Source organism: Vicia villosa, linkage group LG1, assembly GCF_029867415.1.
Source record: "Vicia villosa cultivar HV-30 ecotype Madison, WI linkage group LG1, Vvil1.0, whole genome shotgun sequence".
Taxonomy (NCBI): Eukaryota; Viridiplantae; Streptophyta; class Magnoliopsida; order Fabales; family Fabaceae; genus Vicia; species Vicia villosa.
Window position 1 is genome coordinate 234,205,851 of NC_081180.1, and position 17,047 is coordinate 234,222,897.

Genomic DNA, 17,047 nt, shown 5'->3' on the forward strand with positions numbered 1-17,047 from the left:
TTGCAATTTTTTTTTGGGTTGTCAACATTTTAAAGTAAGCTTTAGTGTGAAGATTCTAGGTTAAAATATTGTTGAAATGTATTGTTGTTATATTGTATGTTTCTCTCTTAATCTATATAGGGATATAGTAATGCTGGTTATGGATTCTTTGAATAGTTCTACGAATAAGCTAGAGATGAAAAAGAGCAATTCATGATGGAGAAACAAAGTAAGATAGATGTGTTAACTAAAGATATCTATGAAGTCAAAAAAGAGGTTGAACTATTCCAGCTCAGTAATATGGAATTAGAAGTTTCTTTGAAGAACACCATCAAGTGGAAAAAGTTTTGGAAGTTTATGTTTTATGTTGTGCTCTTTGTAGTATCCAAGATGCTATAATGTTCACTGTGTTCCAACTTTATGCATCAATTGACAATCCTTGCTTCACTATGTACCAGTTATGCAATATAAATTTTGGCATGAATTTGTTGTATTAGCTCACTTATTTTTCATACATGAATGTGTTATGTTGAATAGAGTTTATAATTAATTAGTTGTACTAGTTCAATAATTTTACATGAATGAACTTGAATCATAACAAAATTGTATAAACTTGTATCACAATAAAATTATACTTAAATACACTTGAATCATAACAAACTTGCATGAACTTGTTCAACTTGATTAAACCTTGTTCAAAACAACAATGGTAACTTGACAAACCATGTTCTTAAAACAGTCATTATAAACCCATGATTCTCAAAACAGACATTACATAAGTTGTTACAAAACAAACATGACAAACCATGTTCTCAAAACATACATTACATAAGCTGTTGCAAAACAGACATGAAATAGATCAAAACAAACATGACTAAATGGTCTTCTTTGGATTAAGTCTCTTTGTTGGAGTGGATCTCCTAGTGGTAGGGCCAACTGCATTTTGTGATGCACTTAGCCTAGTTGTTGGATCCTGTATACAGATGAATGAGATGCCTTCCTAAAAGGTAACTTCTTTGGCCTCCCTCCTTGCTGAGATGATTGTGTAGCCTTCGATTGAGTGGTTTAAGTTGGTGGCTGAGATGATTGTGTAGCCCTTGCCTGAGTGGGTTAAGTTGGTGGCTGAGATGATTGTATACCCCTTTTTGAAGTGGTTTGAGTTGGTTGCTGAGATGGTTCTGTAGATGGTGTCCTCTTACATGTTGACTTATTGTGTCCAATTTTCCTACACCATCTACACTACACCTAAGTATCATTCCAATTTTTCCCATGTTTCAATTTGTCCCATCAATTTCACCCTGCTTAAGGTTCCTCCTCTTCTTGGGTCTTCCTAGCATTTTTCTTTATTTTGGTGGCTGCACATCTGGTTACTTTGTTTTAATCTATAAATTGGTTTCGTTAACAGGATATATTATTGGTTGATATACAACTTGGTACCTTGATTTCTTATAAAAATATGGGATGTCGTCATCAATATTTAGATCTTTACTCTTCAATGCACAAATAGAGTAAACAAAGGGGAGAGCTGTCAGTTGCCACTTTTTGCAAGAATATTCACGGTCCTTTAAGTTGAGAGAAAATATGTCATCTTGATTCTCAATGTGCCTAACCTCAAAGATGAACTCAGATGACATCCTACAACAAAATTCATAATTTTGAATAATATACAAAATTCACAATAAGTATTGAACCTTACTATCAAAATTACAACTGATAATGTACCTTACTATCCATTAGTTTGTATACGTGCTTGTTCTCTCCACCTTCTTCTTAATGTTGGATAAGACATCCCCATCACTTAACTATGAGAATCTTGTCCTATTAGCTGCCCATTTTTCTATTATGCAAGTCCTTATCTTCTCAAGCATAGTCACCAATGGCCTAGCCCTTGACTCTACAATCACACTATTGAATGCCTCAAATCTTGTCCTTAGGATTTCATTACAGTAATCATAATTCCAGTGTAATCTTCTTAAAATGAACCATCCACCTGTAAGAACAAGATTTGGTTATGCATCTGGCCTTATGTTTTGATGACAACATTACATTATATTTTAGAAAACAATTTAGTTTTGATGTTAATTAATATGGAAAACGTTGTTTTCCAAAGTTTGGTTTTGACGCTGAAGATTGTCCATAGCGACACATATTTGCGCTGTGACGCTTTCCTCACCGTCAGAGTCTTCCTTGGCCGGAGTAACTATCTTCTTGTTCTCCATGATGTGGGAGAGTGCTAGACAATACGATAGTTGAATGTAGTGAGAGTGGTCCAGGTCAGTCTTATCGGGGTCTTACGGTGGGTGCCAATTATATTGTGGATTTAAGTACAAGGAGTGTGAAAACCTCTCAATGTATAAGGAATGTCTGAGGGTTTGTTGAGGACTAGAATTAACCACATGATAAAGTGAGAAACTCTGTACGGGTGGTGTATCTGTATGTCTTCTAGGGGCCTTGGATTGAACTAACAAAATCTCCCTATAATATAACAAATTTCTCCGAAGTGGGGTTAATACCTAGAAATTCATGAGATATGGTTATACCCCACGACTTCTTAGATACTGACTCTTGACCCAATGCACTCTCCACCCATAAACGCACATTGTAGACGAAGAAATGGAAAATTGAGTGACTAATCGAACCAAATAAAGAATGCTCGAATATATTTAGGGGAAACTAGAGAACAACAACGTGTACGCTTCTTGCCTGCATCCAAAGATCTTCCTCAATTATTCCACTACCGTAATTAAAAAATATAAATAATAAAAAAATAAAATGTCAATATTAAATATCTAATTTACCTTAAAAATAATTTTAATAACAAAAAAGGTATAATAAAGTATTCAATTTTTATTTTATATATGTTAAAGTTTTATTGAAAATATCTTTTATTCTTTTCACGGTATTTTTCTTTTTATTTCATCGCGAAGTATTAAACGAGTCAAAGAAAAGTGTAGAGGCAGTTCTCAACCCGTCAAGACAAAGCCAGCACTGTGCAAAGAGAGAGAAACCGTTTTCTAGAGAGAGAAACAGTTTTCTAGAGAGAGAAAGCTCCGCAGCTATGTCGTCTTCCTTCGACGCATTCACTGATGACTTGAACGTCAACCCTTCTTCAACTCACCACTTCGCTACCTCCGATCAGGACGACACCTACTCTGGTTTCGGCGGTTACTCCAACTTCTCCGGTGACGGTGATGTCACCGTCGATCACGCGGCTGAGGCTTCACCGGACATCTTCGGATTCAGTGATCCGAATCCTGGATACTCTCCGTCTCCATTTGAATCGGTTTCTGTAGAGAACGGGAACGATAACGGAAACGGTTATGGTGAGAGTGACAGTGTTTTTGTCTCTGATGGTCCGATTCTTCCTCCGCCTGGTGAGATGGAGTCAGAGGAAGGTTACGCTCTTCGCGAGTGGCGCCGGTAAGTAGGTTGCGGTTTTTTTCTTCTTTCTGTTTTGTGAATTTGTTGGATCTCGTTTGAATTTGCTTAGATCTGTGACTGTAATGACTTTGATTTGACCTAGAAGTTCGATCATAGCGTATTTTGCAGTTAATTGTAAGCAGTTATGATTAGGAATCAGGAATCAGGAACAAACTAAGTGATGAACTTAGTTTATTGCAATTGCAATCTATGAAGCATCGATACTGACACGTGACACCGGTAATAGTTTAAAAAAATAATAAATTAAAGCAATCACAAGTATTGGTGTAGGAGTCTTTCGGACACGCCTTTTATTCGAGGTGTCGGTGCTACTTATTTACAATTGCAATTTCACTTGAAGTAGTTAGTTAGGCTGTGGTAAGATATGATATATAATTTTCCAGAGAAATTGAGTAAAATAGGGAGGAATTGATTTATATCCACAAGTTTCAAGGGTATCTTTAGGTGGATGAAGTTTGAATTGTAATATGAGAGGGGGATGATAGTTAATATTTTACTAATGGAAGTTTGATCTGTAGCAAGGGAGTATTTGTTAGGATAAATTCTATGGTGAAATAGATTATAATTAAGGTTGCAGCTGGATTTGGATTTCAATCTCGGTGCTTATATGTGAGTGTTGCAATCTCTGAGTACGAAGATGAATTTCTACTTAAAAAAATATTCACCACAGATTAAACAGTTTTTAGGTTTTACTTGTGTCCTGCTCATTTTATTGGATTGCGTGATAACTGAAGGGTAGTGGTTGTCTGATGCCTTGCCTTTTTGGAGTTGGATAATCATATTCAAGGTAACATTCATGGGTTTTACATCTCCCTGGTGTTGAACTTGGATCAGGCAAGCAATTTGCAAAAGGCTGGCTCACAATCTTGATGAGGAACGCATCAGATCTTCTTGAACACATTTCTTAAATTTTGTGGGCGTTTGATGGAAAGTATAGCATAAAAGATCTGATTTCTCTAAGGTTTAATCCATTAGGCTTTTAAAATAGATAATCTTGACAGAATTTTTGTCTATTTTTCGGTCTCTTTCTCTCTTCCTCTGATGTAATGTATGGAGGAGCAATAGATACTGGACAGAATTTGGTTGTGCAAATGTACTGATATTTTCGAGTGTAATGTGTTATAAAATTAAAAATGAAATTAACTCTTGTAAACACATGTTATGATATTCTACAATAATATCCCCTGGTTTATGTTTATGCTTCCGTAAATACCTAGTCTGTTTTACATTCCCTTTAGAGATAATAGAACTTTCCCTCAATTTATAAAGTGAAAAATACTTTTTTAACATATTTTTTTAACACGGTCTTTATCGTTTGATGAAAGTCTTGTGAGTTTCCTTAGGTAGGGAGTGAGTTTGACCAAGTTGGGAGGGAGTTCACATAATTTAGTGGGGCTTGCTTGAATTTAATTTAATAATAGTATGTTGGAGACTGTTTGTTAGCATGCTCTCATATGAGTAAAAAAATTGTCTTACTCTTATACGGTTTTACGATGATTGCGTCTTCCTTACACATGCAGCTTTTTACCCTTTTATATATTGTGTACTGTGCAATCAATCTTTTGTGCAGTATCACATAGCAAATCAAAAATTAGGATTCTAAATTTGATATGAAATATTTGTGTTAATGTCATGGGGCATGTATTATCAGCAAGCATTTATGTATTTTGTTGGAGCCTATATAAAATGTTTAGAGTTTCAGTGCTATAGATTTCCAAAAAATGACTGCAAATTGCTACTTGCAGTTACAGCTCCAGTCAATGTGATAAATACATAGCATAATTAATGTAGGGAAACCTATTGTTAAAAAATTCCCATCATAATAGTAGAGCATGTGACCCATTATGTGTTTAGTATGGACAGTTATCTAGTATTTGTAATAGGCTGATTGCACAATTTGAACGAGTGATCTCGTAGTCATATGGAAGCAACTTTAACCATTGCTCCAAAGCTTCTCTTTGCACTAGGATAGTTTATCTCATTAATGGAGTTGAGCCAAAAAATAAATGAATGCTGTTAATTTAAATCCCCTGTTTGTAAATTTATGAAAGGCACGAATATTCTTAAACATAATGGAATAACAATTGTTCCCTTATTTTCTGATCTTAGTCCAATAAACATTTAGGATGTATTGTAAGTTTTGCTGAACTCCGTTGTCATGAAACAATGAATGTTTTTGGTCTTCCTTGTACAGTCAAAATGCTATTGAGCTAGAGGAGAAGGAGAAAAAGGAAAAAGAAACGAGATTGAAGATTCTCGAGGAAGCTGAGGAGTATAAGGTGGCTTTCTATGAGAAAAGGAAGCTTAATGTTGAGACTAACAAGGTTCAAAATAGAGAAAGGGAGAAGGTAAAATTTACTAGCATCACAATTTATCATTTTTTGGTTGATGTTATTTTCTCACACTCTTGTAATTTGAATATAAAATGAAATTTTTCTATGGTGCAGTTATTTGTGGCTAATCAAGAGAAGTTTCACAAAGAGGCAGACAAAGCTTATTGGAAGACAATTGCAGAGCTCATTCCTCGTGAGGTTCCTAGCATTGAAAAGAAGAGAGGCAAAAAAGATCAGGATAAGAAGCCCTCGATCACTGTTATCCAAGGCCCTAAGCCCGGCAAACCCACCGATCTTTCCAGGATGCGGCAAATACTGTTAAAGCTGAAGCATACACCACCACCTCACATGATTCCTCCTCCACCACCTCCTGCTCCTGCTAAAGATGCCAAAGTCGGTAAGGATGGAAAAGAAACATCTGCTAAAGCAACTCCTACAGCTGAAGGTGCATCAGGATCACAACCAAAGGATGTGACTTCCAATGGCCCTGCAGAGGAACCCAAGGAAGAAGCCTCTGCAACTGAAGAGCAACCTGCTGCATAATTTTGCCTTGTTTCCTTCTCTCAATCGGTTGTCTGATATCCCTTTTTGCACCTGCTGTGTTTAATGAATCTTTTGATCTTGTCATTAGTTCGAAATACTTATTGGTTGCATTTTAGTACCTACATTAAGGTTTTTATTAAATTAAATATAATACTATGAACAAATATGACATGTAGATTCAGTGTTCATGGTTATAAATAGATGCGTAATGACTTTATGATGACAATGTTGCTGATTTTTGGGACCTGATATAAATTTCCATACTCCAAAGTGTCAATTTGTTCTTGTTGGTGAATGCTTGATCTCATTGTCTGTAGGCACATTTTCCCAATGTTACTGCCATGCTTACAATTTGGAAAAGGTTTTTGACAAGCTTTTCTACCAATTTTTAAGAATACGACACCTTTCTATTTTCCTCTCTTATCTCTATCATAATATTAAACTGATATCTTATGAGTTCTGCTGCCATGATATCATTTTGTAACGGTAACAGATTTAACTTATCTCTACCTAATTACCACCATGTTGTTCAGTTTCCATTCTACCACCTCCCTTTTCCCAGTAGGTCGGAGTTGTTTCAGGGATAGATTTTATTTTAAGTTTGAGTATGATCTTAAAAGCTTCACTCATTCAACTGGTCTCATGAAAAGTCTAAGCATTAAGCCTTTGAAAGCAAGTATTTGGCATACTTATAAAACTGCTAAGGTCTACTTAAATGTTTAAGCATTAACCCTTATAAAGTAAACATTTGGCATTCAGGCTTAGTGGAAAATAAATAATGTTAGTTGTATTAAATTTTAATTTTACTTATATAAGTCTATGTGACAAACTTGATAGATTTAATTAAGGCTTAAATAATGATTTCGTCCTTGTAAGTTAGCGTATTTTTGGTTTTAATCCCAGCATTAACCCTCCTTAATTCTGTAGAATACCTCCACAATTGTGTGTATTGCTTTGTGGCATCACCTTCAACTTGAGCTTTTGCAATTTGTTTAGCCTTCCATGCCATGCTCATAGATATTCCCACAGAGTAAGTATTCCTAATATCAGAGACTATTTCACGAAGCTTGATTCCATCAGAAGAAGTCATCCTAGCAGCCACAGTCTTCGCAATCCACTTGGAGTTAGCAGTGGTGTTATGCAAAACCCTACCACATGTGTGAGGGCCCAGCCATTTCTTTGGAGTATGCCAAGTCAGCAACGCCTGTCACATAAGCTTTTTTTTAACGTCTCACTAACAACAGGGACTAACGCCAAAGCGAATTGAACATATGGGAACTTGGAACGAAAAAAAAAGATTCAGGAACTAAAACCAAAAACACGCTAATTTACAGGGACAAAATCATTATTTAAGCCTTTAATTAAATAAATTTTTTCAAGAGTTTTGAATATGTTTGTATGGATTATGGATACGTGGTAAGATGGTAAGATTAGACAAATTAAGATTTAAAATGACTATACTTGAGAAAATGGACCAATTTTTCTATTATATAAATAGATAAGATGAAGAGAAGAGAAATCAAACAATTAGAAAGTAGAAATTAAAAATAAAGAAAGACATAGAAAACTTATTAAAAAAAAACTATTAAAAAAGATCTCAAAACAGACAAATTAGATAAAAATGATCTTAAATAAAATATTATAATATTGACTTCATTAATGAGATAAGGTTTGATTATTGTTGTTTTATACAAGAGATAAGACATCCAAATTAAACGAATGGAGTGAGGCTCAAGCAACTCAATTAATCTAATCTTTCATTGATTTTACTAAACAACATACAATAGAATAGTATAGAAGTTGGTTTTGGTTGGTTAGTTAAAATTTATTATAAATTAGTTACTTTGTTAATAAAATATTAATAAACTCTATATATAGGCCACTATCCATTTTACATTTTTTTATAAGGCTAATAAAAAAGAAAAGAGAGAATAAAAGACAAATTGAATTCTTAAGAAGGAAGTCTTAGCCGCATCTCCTGCAAGGATGTTACTCAATTTCTTAAGGAAATGAGTGAATCAGAAGATCGATGTTATTAGCAGTACCGAGCTTTACCATGAAATCGACGCTTTGGTTGTCTTCTCTAGGAGTGTGGATGACTCTAAACAGGGTGTTTTCTAGGATAATAATATCTTTAATATCTTGAATCAACACCACATGTTTATGGAACTTATTCAAGGAATTCTCAATTAGACTAATATCAAGGGAAGAGTCAGAGTGGCAAACTGATTCTGTAATATACATAACCTTGACTAAATTAAGGCCTTGGTAGATGCCCTAGAAGCATGAAGGATATCTTAAGAATTTGTTATGAATACATAAAAATCACATAGCCAAGTCCCATTGGATGTACGCAAGGTACCACAAAAGCAAGTGCGAACGAATTGGAGTGCCATTACAACTTCCATCTAAGTTAATGATAGTGCACGAGTACTTTTGAGAATTCCAAGTGATGAAGCGATTTTCTACGCGCCCAGTTCGAGGATCACTAAAGCAAGCGGTATTTTTTACATTCTTTAATCTTTTCTTTCAATCATAAAAGTAATAACATGTGAAACTTGCTAAGAAAGTTGGTATCTTGAAATCATGTTAAACCTCGACAAATTTGAAAGTTGAGTGAACTTTTCGAGCAATATACAACAAAATTCTCTTTGCATCATCTAGTTTAAAAGACTCAAATCCAAAATCTTAGTCTAAAATCTATAAATTTCTAAAATCTAAAAAAATAATTTTCTTTCCTTCTCATTTTGCAACTATGCAATTCACACAAAACTATATAGTCATCATCATCACCTAGGAGTGACCTGAGTAATACTATCTTGAGTAGAACTAGTGTGATAAACTAAAGATTCAGGGTTTGATTTCTTTTGAGAGGATTCTCCAACATCATAATTGAAAAATCCTGGTGATGTTAGTTGTTTCTCATTGAGCTGAATTTCCTTAGAGAGCATATCAACAACCTGTGACATCAATGGCCTTCTTTTTGCTGCTGCTTGTGTGCAGAAAAGAGCAACCTTGATGTACTTGATTACCTCTTTTTCAGGATATTCTTTCATGTCTTGGTCTACTAGATCCAACCATTTCTCATCTTCATGTAGTTGCCATGCCTGTTACAACAACACATCATCATCATCAAGATATCCAAAGTTTCATTTAAATATTAACAAAATCGATATGTAAAGTGAAAATTGTTCACCACCGATTAATGCATTTTCAAGTCATACTTCTGTCGGTGTGACTCTTAACTAGGGGTTGCGGGGCTCACCCGTTTAGCCCGCCAAAAGTGGCGAGCTGAGGCAAGGTTTCCGGCCGGCTCTGTCCTATTTTTTGGCGTGCTTTGATGGTAACGGACATAAACGGGGCAGACATGACTTTTTGCCATTTTTAGGCTTTATGGGTGATAGGCCAAGCCAAAGTTTGTCCCGTCCCATCCTATTTTTTGACGTGTCGGGTCAAAGTTTCTGTCCCGCCCCGTTTTTGGACGAGGACCCATCGAATCAGATAAACTCTAATATTATCTTAGAACTTAGATTTGACTTAACTCAATTCTACGAAACCAACTTATAATACGAAACCAGCTTATAATACGAAACCAGCTTATAAGACGTGGACTCCACACATTACTTATTAAAAAAATTTACTCATTTTTTTAAGTCATGTCTTACAAACAAACTATAAGAGGCATCATACACTAATAGGGAGGTCTTTAAGATTCATAATCAAAATATATTTCTTTGAAAACTCGGTATCTGGCTCTATGACCGACTAATCATGGAGGCCAATCACACCATCCACTAGTGATGGTTGAATTGAAGTCAGAGCAAAGTTCTATTTAGACTAATCCAACACAGAAATTGTTAGTGCCGGCAGAATTTAAATCTAAAACTTTAAGAGAAGCACATTCTCAGATCTCAAGCCTTGACTACGAGGTAACTCTAGAATTATAATCAAAATAATATTAACTTGTTGACGTTAAAAAACATTTAATGTAAAATATTGTAAAACTTATAAATATAGGAAACCGAGATTTAAGTACCCATTCTAAGAGGAATTTATGTGATCCATCCCAATTTGTTTTTGAGCTGCTTTTGCCACTAATTATTTCAAGTATAAGAACTCCAAAGCTGTATACATCAGCCTTCTTGGTTAACTGTCCACCTAATGCATATTCTGGTGCTAAGTAACCACTGATTAAATCAAAACCAGAACTTGTGTAAATTATCAATCATTTTCACATTCAAATTATAAACATCAAAACTAAAAATTCATACGTTGTTCCGGCGATTCTCGTGCTGATATGAGTGATATCATCTGGAAATAACTTGGCCATACCGAAATCGCCAATTTTGGGATTAAAATCTTTGTCAAGTAGTACATTACTAGCTTTGATGTCTCTATGTACAATATGTTGTGCAAGTTCTTCATGAAGATACGCAAGACCTTTTGCCGTACCGACGCAAATAGCAGATCTTTTTCTCCACTCTAGTTTGATGCTTGAACTCTTCTTGCCTAAGAAAAGAAATGTTAAATTCTTCATCCTTTCATATGTTTATGAATTTGATATGTTACATGATATGATATGAAACATACTGAGTAATGCGGTATGAAGGTTGCCATTTTCGACATACTCGTAAACTACGGTACGATTCGGTCCTTGAATGCAGAATCCAACCAATTCCACAAGGTTTGAATGTTTAACATTCGATAAGGTTGTAATTTCGGTCAAAAATTCTTTAACTCCCTGCTTTGATCCAACAGAAAGAGGCTTCACTGCTATCTTTCTTCCATTTTTTAATGTTCCCTACCAAAATTATCACATTCATGTTTACTTACAAATTTAGAACATCTTAATAATAACCATAAAAATATATATAATGCGCGATTTCATTTTATTGGAAGGCGCGAAGCGAGCTGTAAACGCTAATTTCCTTTCACCGATAATAAAACAACTACAATAAAACAACTTCAGATGAAGTAGACACCGAATCCCGTGTATGTGCTTAGAGGGCTATCACGGGCTTTCCCATCCCTTAGGATTGATTAACTCTTGGCCGCTCACGTGGAACTTTTCCCTCTTCAGCCTTCAATGTTCTCATTTCAATATTTGCTACTACCACCAAAATTTGCACCGATGACCGCTCCGCCCAGGCTCACGTCCTGGGTTTTGCAGCGTCCACCATGCCGTCCTACTCATCAGGGCCTATCACCTGGCCCTTACCTCGACCGCCGAGTATAGGTCACGCATGGTTTTAAATTGCGGTTGCGGCTGCGGATGCGGTTGCGGTTGCGGTCATTGCGCTTGTTGCGATGCGCATTGCGGCCGTTGCGGCGTGAATTTTTAAAAGGAAGTGTTTGAAGTATTATATTGAAAAACACTTAATGTTATGTTTTTTCATTATATAAGAAGTAAATTGAGTTTTAGAATTCTAATATATTGATTTTTGATGAAAATACTTAAAAAAACATGATTAAAATTGTCCGGTGGGGTTCCTAATGCATCCGGAAGCGAAACTTTAAAATCACACCGCAATTGCGGTCCGATGCGGTTGCGGAGGAAACCGCATCCGCAATATTGCGGGTGCAATTGCGGTTGCGGACCACAATTTAAAACCACTCACGCGCTTCAGCGCCATCCATTTTCAAGGCTAGTTGATTGGGCAGATGAGTCGTTACACACTCCTTAGCGGATTTCGACTTCCATGACCGGTTGTCATGCTGTCTTAGTCGACCAACACCCTTTGTGGAGTCTAGATTAGCGCGCAGTTGAACACCGGAACCCTACTTCTGTTAATCAAAGAAAAAAACTGAAAATTGAAGAATAAGTTAACCTAAATACCTTGTAAACAGTACCAAAACCTCCTCTTCCAATCTTATTGCTTAAATGATAATTATCAGTTGCCAATCTCAATTCCTTATCAGAAAAATGCTTAAGATTATCCAAAGAATAGCCTGCAAAACACCAGAAACTATGATTTTCCTACAAAATCATAGAAACTAATAATCAACAAAAAATTAAATATCTTACCTTCAATTTCACTAAAAATATAATTAGAAGGTTGTTTCTCCTTCTTTATAAACAATGTTCCAAAACAGCTACTACACCTCATAATTGTTTTTCTAGTCTATATCACTGATAATCTATAATCTGCAATACATAATCATAATCATCTTCTAAGTCAATTTATGACAATAAAAAAAACATAACAAACCTTTTAAGAATAAGACAAACAAAGGTGTGAAAAAGTGAACTATAAATGTGAAAACAAAATGTTAGTGAGTATATAACTGAACTTATTTGACTTTTGAAAATAAGTGATTATTCTAAAAGCCGGCTTGTGAATGTCATGATGATTATATTAATGGAATGGTGGCTGAATGGAAATGGTCATAATTCTCAAACTATGTGGTTTACAGATGTCAACAATGTTTGTAGAAAGTGACACATCCACCACCTCTTTCCTTCTTATGTCAACATACTTTTCTTATGTTTGTGGAAAAGCTAAAAAAATATTTTTCTTCAATGGATCAATATGAGGACCAGCTTCTGGATTAGATTGATTCTTCCAATGTGATTTTTGTTCATTGAATCAAGAATTGTAGATTTTGGATTATATTGATTCTTTCAAGGTGATTTTAAGTCAAAATGATGAATTTTAGTTAAAAATAATAATTTAGATGATTATATTGAAATTTTGTTGATTTCAAAAGTTATTTCTGGTTGGAAAATACAATCTTTATTTCTCTATTTTATTTTAGATTATTCCATTATGTATGTTTAATTTCCTTAAGAAGAAAATTATTGTAATTAATTGTATTTTCTCTTAATTAATCAGCTTTAGGCTAAGGAATAATATACAACAACATGCTATCTATTGTCTTTAATATGGTATAAGAGTATTAGATTAGAGTTTTACTATAAAGCTTCAAAGGTAATTCTTTAAGTCAAAATGATGAATTTAATTAAAAATAATAACTTAGAAAATCATATTTAAATTTTGTGATTTTTTAAATAACCGGGTATTAAAAAAATTACGCAAATAATCACGTTTCGTAGAAAATTACACAAATAACTATGTTTCCGAAATGGTTAAAGTGGATCAGCCAAGTTAGATGACGCCTCTATTGAACTTTTTAGAGGAGGAGTCGTGTGAGATGGTGCCTATGTGCATCTGTTTTGCACTGAGTCATCTCAGATAGCGCCTTAGTGTATTTCTTAGCATTTTTTTAAACTTTTTATAAAAATAAATGACAATTTTGTGGAGAAATGAGACTTTGATTTCCATTGATACAAAACGATTACATAATCGAGGAAAAAATTACATAAAATTTACTGGTCGCCTGGATTTTGATAACGACTAGAGCGTCCTTACCTCTGTCGTTGTTGCACTGTAGGACCTTCTTGTTGTGGTTGGGTCGAGGGCCCTGCGAAGTCAATGCGTTCAACGTCCATGTAATGTGTCAGATCAAAATCTGCCGAAGTCCCGCTTTCAAACAATCGTTGACCCATGTTGTCAAAATTAGGTCGCATCGGTGTAGTGGGGGTGGGGTCCACATGAACTCGATAGAATTACTCATCCGAAAGAGTGGAGTACGCAGAATTGGCATTTGTGAAGTTTGATACATATATGTATGTTGGGTGCTACGGTGTGATGGCTGGCTGTATGTTGGTTCGGTTGGGGAATAGGTTTCATGTATGCCCATGTCTAGGCTAAGGGGAAATGATGAAGGGCCCACATCAGGAAATAAGAAGGTGTAGTGAAAAAATGTGAAAAATGGTGGAGAAAGGGGGTATTTATTTATAGAAAACACATATACAAAGAGAAGCCATATGAGTGTTAGAACAAGAATTGTTCTGATCAATAATCCTAGTTTTGATGATAACAATGTATATGAATTTTGCTCAAGATAATGTGGTACTCTAATCCTATGCAATTTCCTTTTCAGGAAATATATAAAGAGTATGCACAAATCAGCGCTAAGAAGCTTTGACTCAGAAGGTTCAGTATGCAACTTCAGCACATGGTCTGGCAAGACATCAGAAGATGGTCAAGCAGAATCAGAACATGGCCTATTAGAAGCACCAGAAGAACTTGAGTTCATAAGCAGAAGCACTGAAGTCATGGAATCACGCTCAGAAGCATATCAAGATCAGAAGATCAGAAGATGCTCTGCACCAAGTTGTTTGTACTTTGATGATATTCAACATAGTATTTACAAAGAACAAATCAGAATCAAGTACTAGATGGCAAGCTACGCTGACTGACAAAAGGAACGTTAGAAGCTATTAACTGCAACGTCAGTAGTCACAGCAAACGCAAGGCTCGAGGTAGTTGACAAAAGAGTGAAACATTAAATGCAATGCTGTACGGAATACGCAAAGCATTAAATGCTCCCAACGGTCATCTTCTCAATACGCCTATAAATATGAAGTTCTGATGAGAAGCAAGGTTACGAATTTTGGACGCACTTTGAACGAATTCTGAACTATCTCTGATACTATCTTGCTGTTCACTTCAAAAGCTATCAAACTTCATCTTCAACCTCACTACATTACTGTTGTAATACTTTTGTGAGTCTAAGCTTAAATCTGTAAGAGAAATATCACAGTTTGTGATTATCGCTTTTAAGAAGCAATTGTAATACTCTTAGAATTTGTTTACATTAAATTGTAAAGGACTAGAGTGATCGGGTTGTGATCAGTATACTCTAGAGAAGTCTTAGAAGGTCTCTAAGCAGTTGTTCCTAGAGTGATCAAGTTGTGATCAGAAGACTCTAGAAGACTTAGAAGTTGTCTAAGTGGAAAACCATTGTAATCTCGTGTGATTAGTGGATTAAATCCTCAGTTGAGGTAAATCACCTTGTATAGGGTGGACTGGAGTAGTTTAGTTAACAACGAACCAGGATAAAAATACTTGTGCAAATTATTTTTATCTTACGAGTTTTTGAAACTACACTTATTCAAACCCCCCCTTTCTAAGTGTTTTTCTATCCTTCAATTGGCATCAGAGCGCCGGTTCTAAGGTGCAAGCACTTAACCGTGTTTAGAAAAGATTCAGGAAGAGAAAAACGCTTCAGTAAAAGATGGCTGGTGAAATTCCAACAAATACATCTGCATTTACATCTGGCTCTGCTGAGCAATACAATGGTAACAATGGTTATACTAGACCACCAGTATTTGATGGTGAAAACTTTGAATACTGGAAAGATAAACTGGAAAGTTACTTTCTTGGTCTAGATGGTGAATTATGGGATCTTATGATGGATGGTTACAAACATCCAGTGAAAGCCAGTGGCGTAAGGCTTACAAGGCAAGAAATGGATGATGATCAGAAGAAGCTTTTCAAGAATCATCATAAATGTAGGACTGTTTTGCTGAATGCTATCTCTCATGCTGAGTATGAGAAGATATCTAACAAGGAAACTGCCCATGATATATATGAGTCATTGAAAATGACCCATGAGGGAAATGCTCAAGTCAAGGAGACTAAAGCTCTTGCTCTAATCCAGAAATATGAAGCCTTCAAGATGGAGGATGATGAAGATATTGAGAAGATGTTCTCAAGATTTCAAACTCTAACTGTTGGATTGAGAGTTCTGGATAAAGACTACACCAAGGCTGATCATGTAAAGAAGATCATCAGAAGCTTGCCCAGAAGATGGGGCCCAATGGTGACTGCATTCAAGATTGCGAAGAATTTGAATGAAGTTTCTTTGGAAGAGCTGATCAGTGCCCTGAGGAGTCATGAGATTGAACTTGACGTAAATGAACCTCAAAAGAAAGGTAAGTCTATTGCATTAAAATCTAATTTTAAAAAATGCACTAACGCTTTTCAGGCTGAAGAAGAAGATTCTGAAGAATCAGAATCAGAAGAAGAAGAAGATGAACTGTCCATGATTTCCAGAAGAGTCAATCAACTCTGGAAAAGCAAGCAAAGGAGGTTCAGGAGCTTCAAAAGCTCAAAGAAGCCTGAAAGAGGAGAATCTTCTGGAGGCAGAAGAAATGACAAGAAAAAGGTCGTGTGCTATGAATGCAATGAGCCAGGACACTTCAAAAGTGAGTGCCCAAAACTTCAGAAGGAAAATCCCAAGAAGAAATTTCATAAGAAGAAAGGTCTTATGGCAACATGGGATTATTCAGAATCAGAATCAGACTCTGAAGATGAGCAGGCAAATCTGGCACTAATGGCCACAATGGATAACGGATCAGAATCTACATCAGAATCAGATTCTGAAGAGGTATTTTCTGAACTATCTAGAGAAGAGTTAGTTTCCAGTCTAACAGAACTTCTGGAACTCAAGTCTCAGATTAGTATCAAATACAAGAAGCTGAAAAAGCTATTTGAATTTGAAACTAAGAAGCTTGAAGTGGAGAATTCTGAACTGAAGGAAAAAGTTTTAAATTTATCCAAAAATACTGGATCTCCTTCTGTCTCTGAAAAATCTACTCCAAGTCTGAACAATATTCTGAAAGAATATGACTTAAGTTTCAGAAAGTTTTTATCTAGAAGTATTGGCAGAAGTCAACTTGCTTCTATGATATATGCTGTGTCAGGAAACAAAAGAGCTGGCATTGGTTATGAGGGTGAAATCCCATACAAGCTTGAATCTGTGGATGATATGAAAATATCATACAAGCCTCTGTATAACCAATTTAAATTTGGCCACTCCCATGATATTAGGCACACATCACATGCTCAAAGCTTTCACATAACACACACCAAGAAGCATGTGACAAAACCTAAGAAATATCA

The 17,047-nt window shown here is 35.5% G+C and overlaps 2 protein-coding genes across 2 annotated transcripts; one reads left to right on the forward strand and one right to left on the reverse strand.

The window, feature by feature from the left end:
• The first annotated feature begins 2,928 nt into the window (after positions 1 to 2,928).
• On the forward strand, positions 2,929 to 6,522 carry LOC131644972 (clathrin light chain 1-like). Its single transcript, XM_058915606.1, has 3 exons — positions 2,929 to 3,399; positions 5,615 to 5,768; positions 5,868 to 6,522. Exons 1-3 carry the CDS (start codon positions 3,038 to 3,040, stop codon positions 6,294 to 6,296), a joined length of 945 nt encoding a protein of 314 aa, XP_058771589.1. The 5' UTR covers positions 2,929 to 3,037; the 3' UTR covers positions 6,297 to 6,522.
• Positions 6,523 to 8,186: 1,664 nt separating this feature from the next.
• On the reverse strand, positions 8,187 to 12,605 carry LOC131644974 (putative serine/threonine-protein kinase). Its single transcript, XM_058915608.1, has 6 exons — positions 12,322 to 12,605; positions 12,133 to 12,245; positions 10,887 to 11,097; positions 10,568 to 10,805; positions 10,333 to 10,483; positions 8,187 to 9,403 (listed from the first exon to the last, which is right to left on the reverse strand). The coding sequence occupies exons 1-6, from the start codon at positions 12,401 to 12,403 to the stop codon at positions 9,086 to 9,088; spliced, it is 1,113 nt and encodes a 370-aa protein (XP_058771591.1). The 5' UTR covers positions 12,404 to 12,605; the 3' UTR covers positions 8,187 to 9,085.
• Positions 12,606 to 17,047: the final 4,442 nt, after the last annotated feature.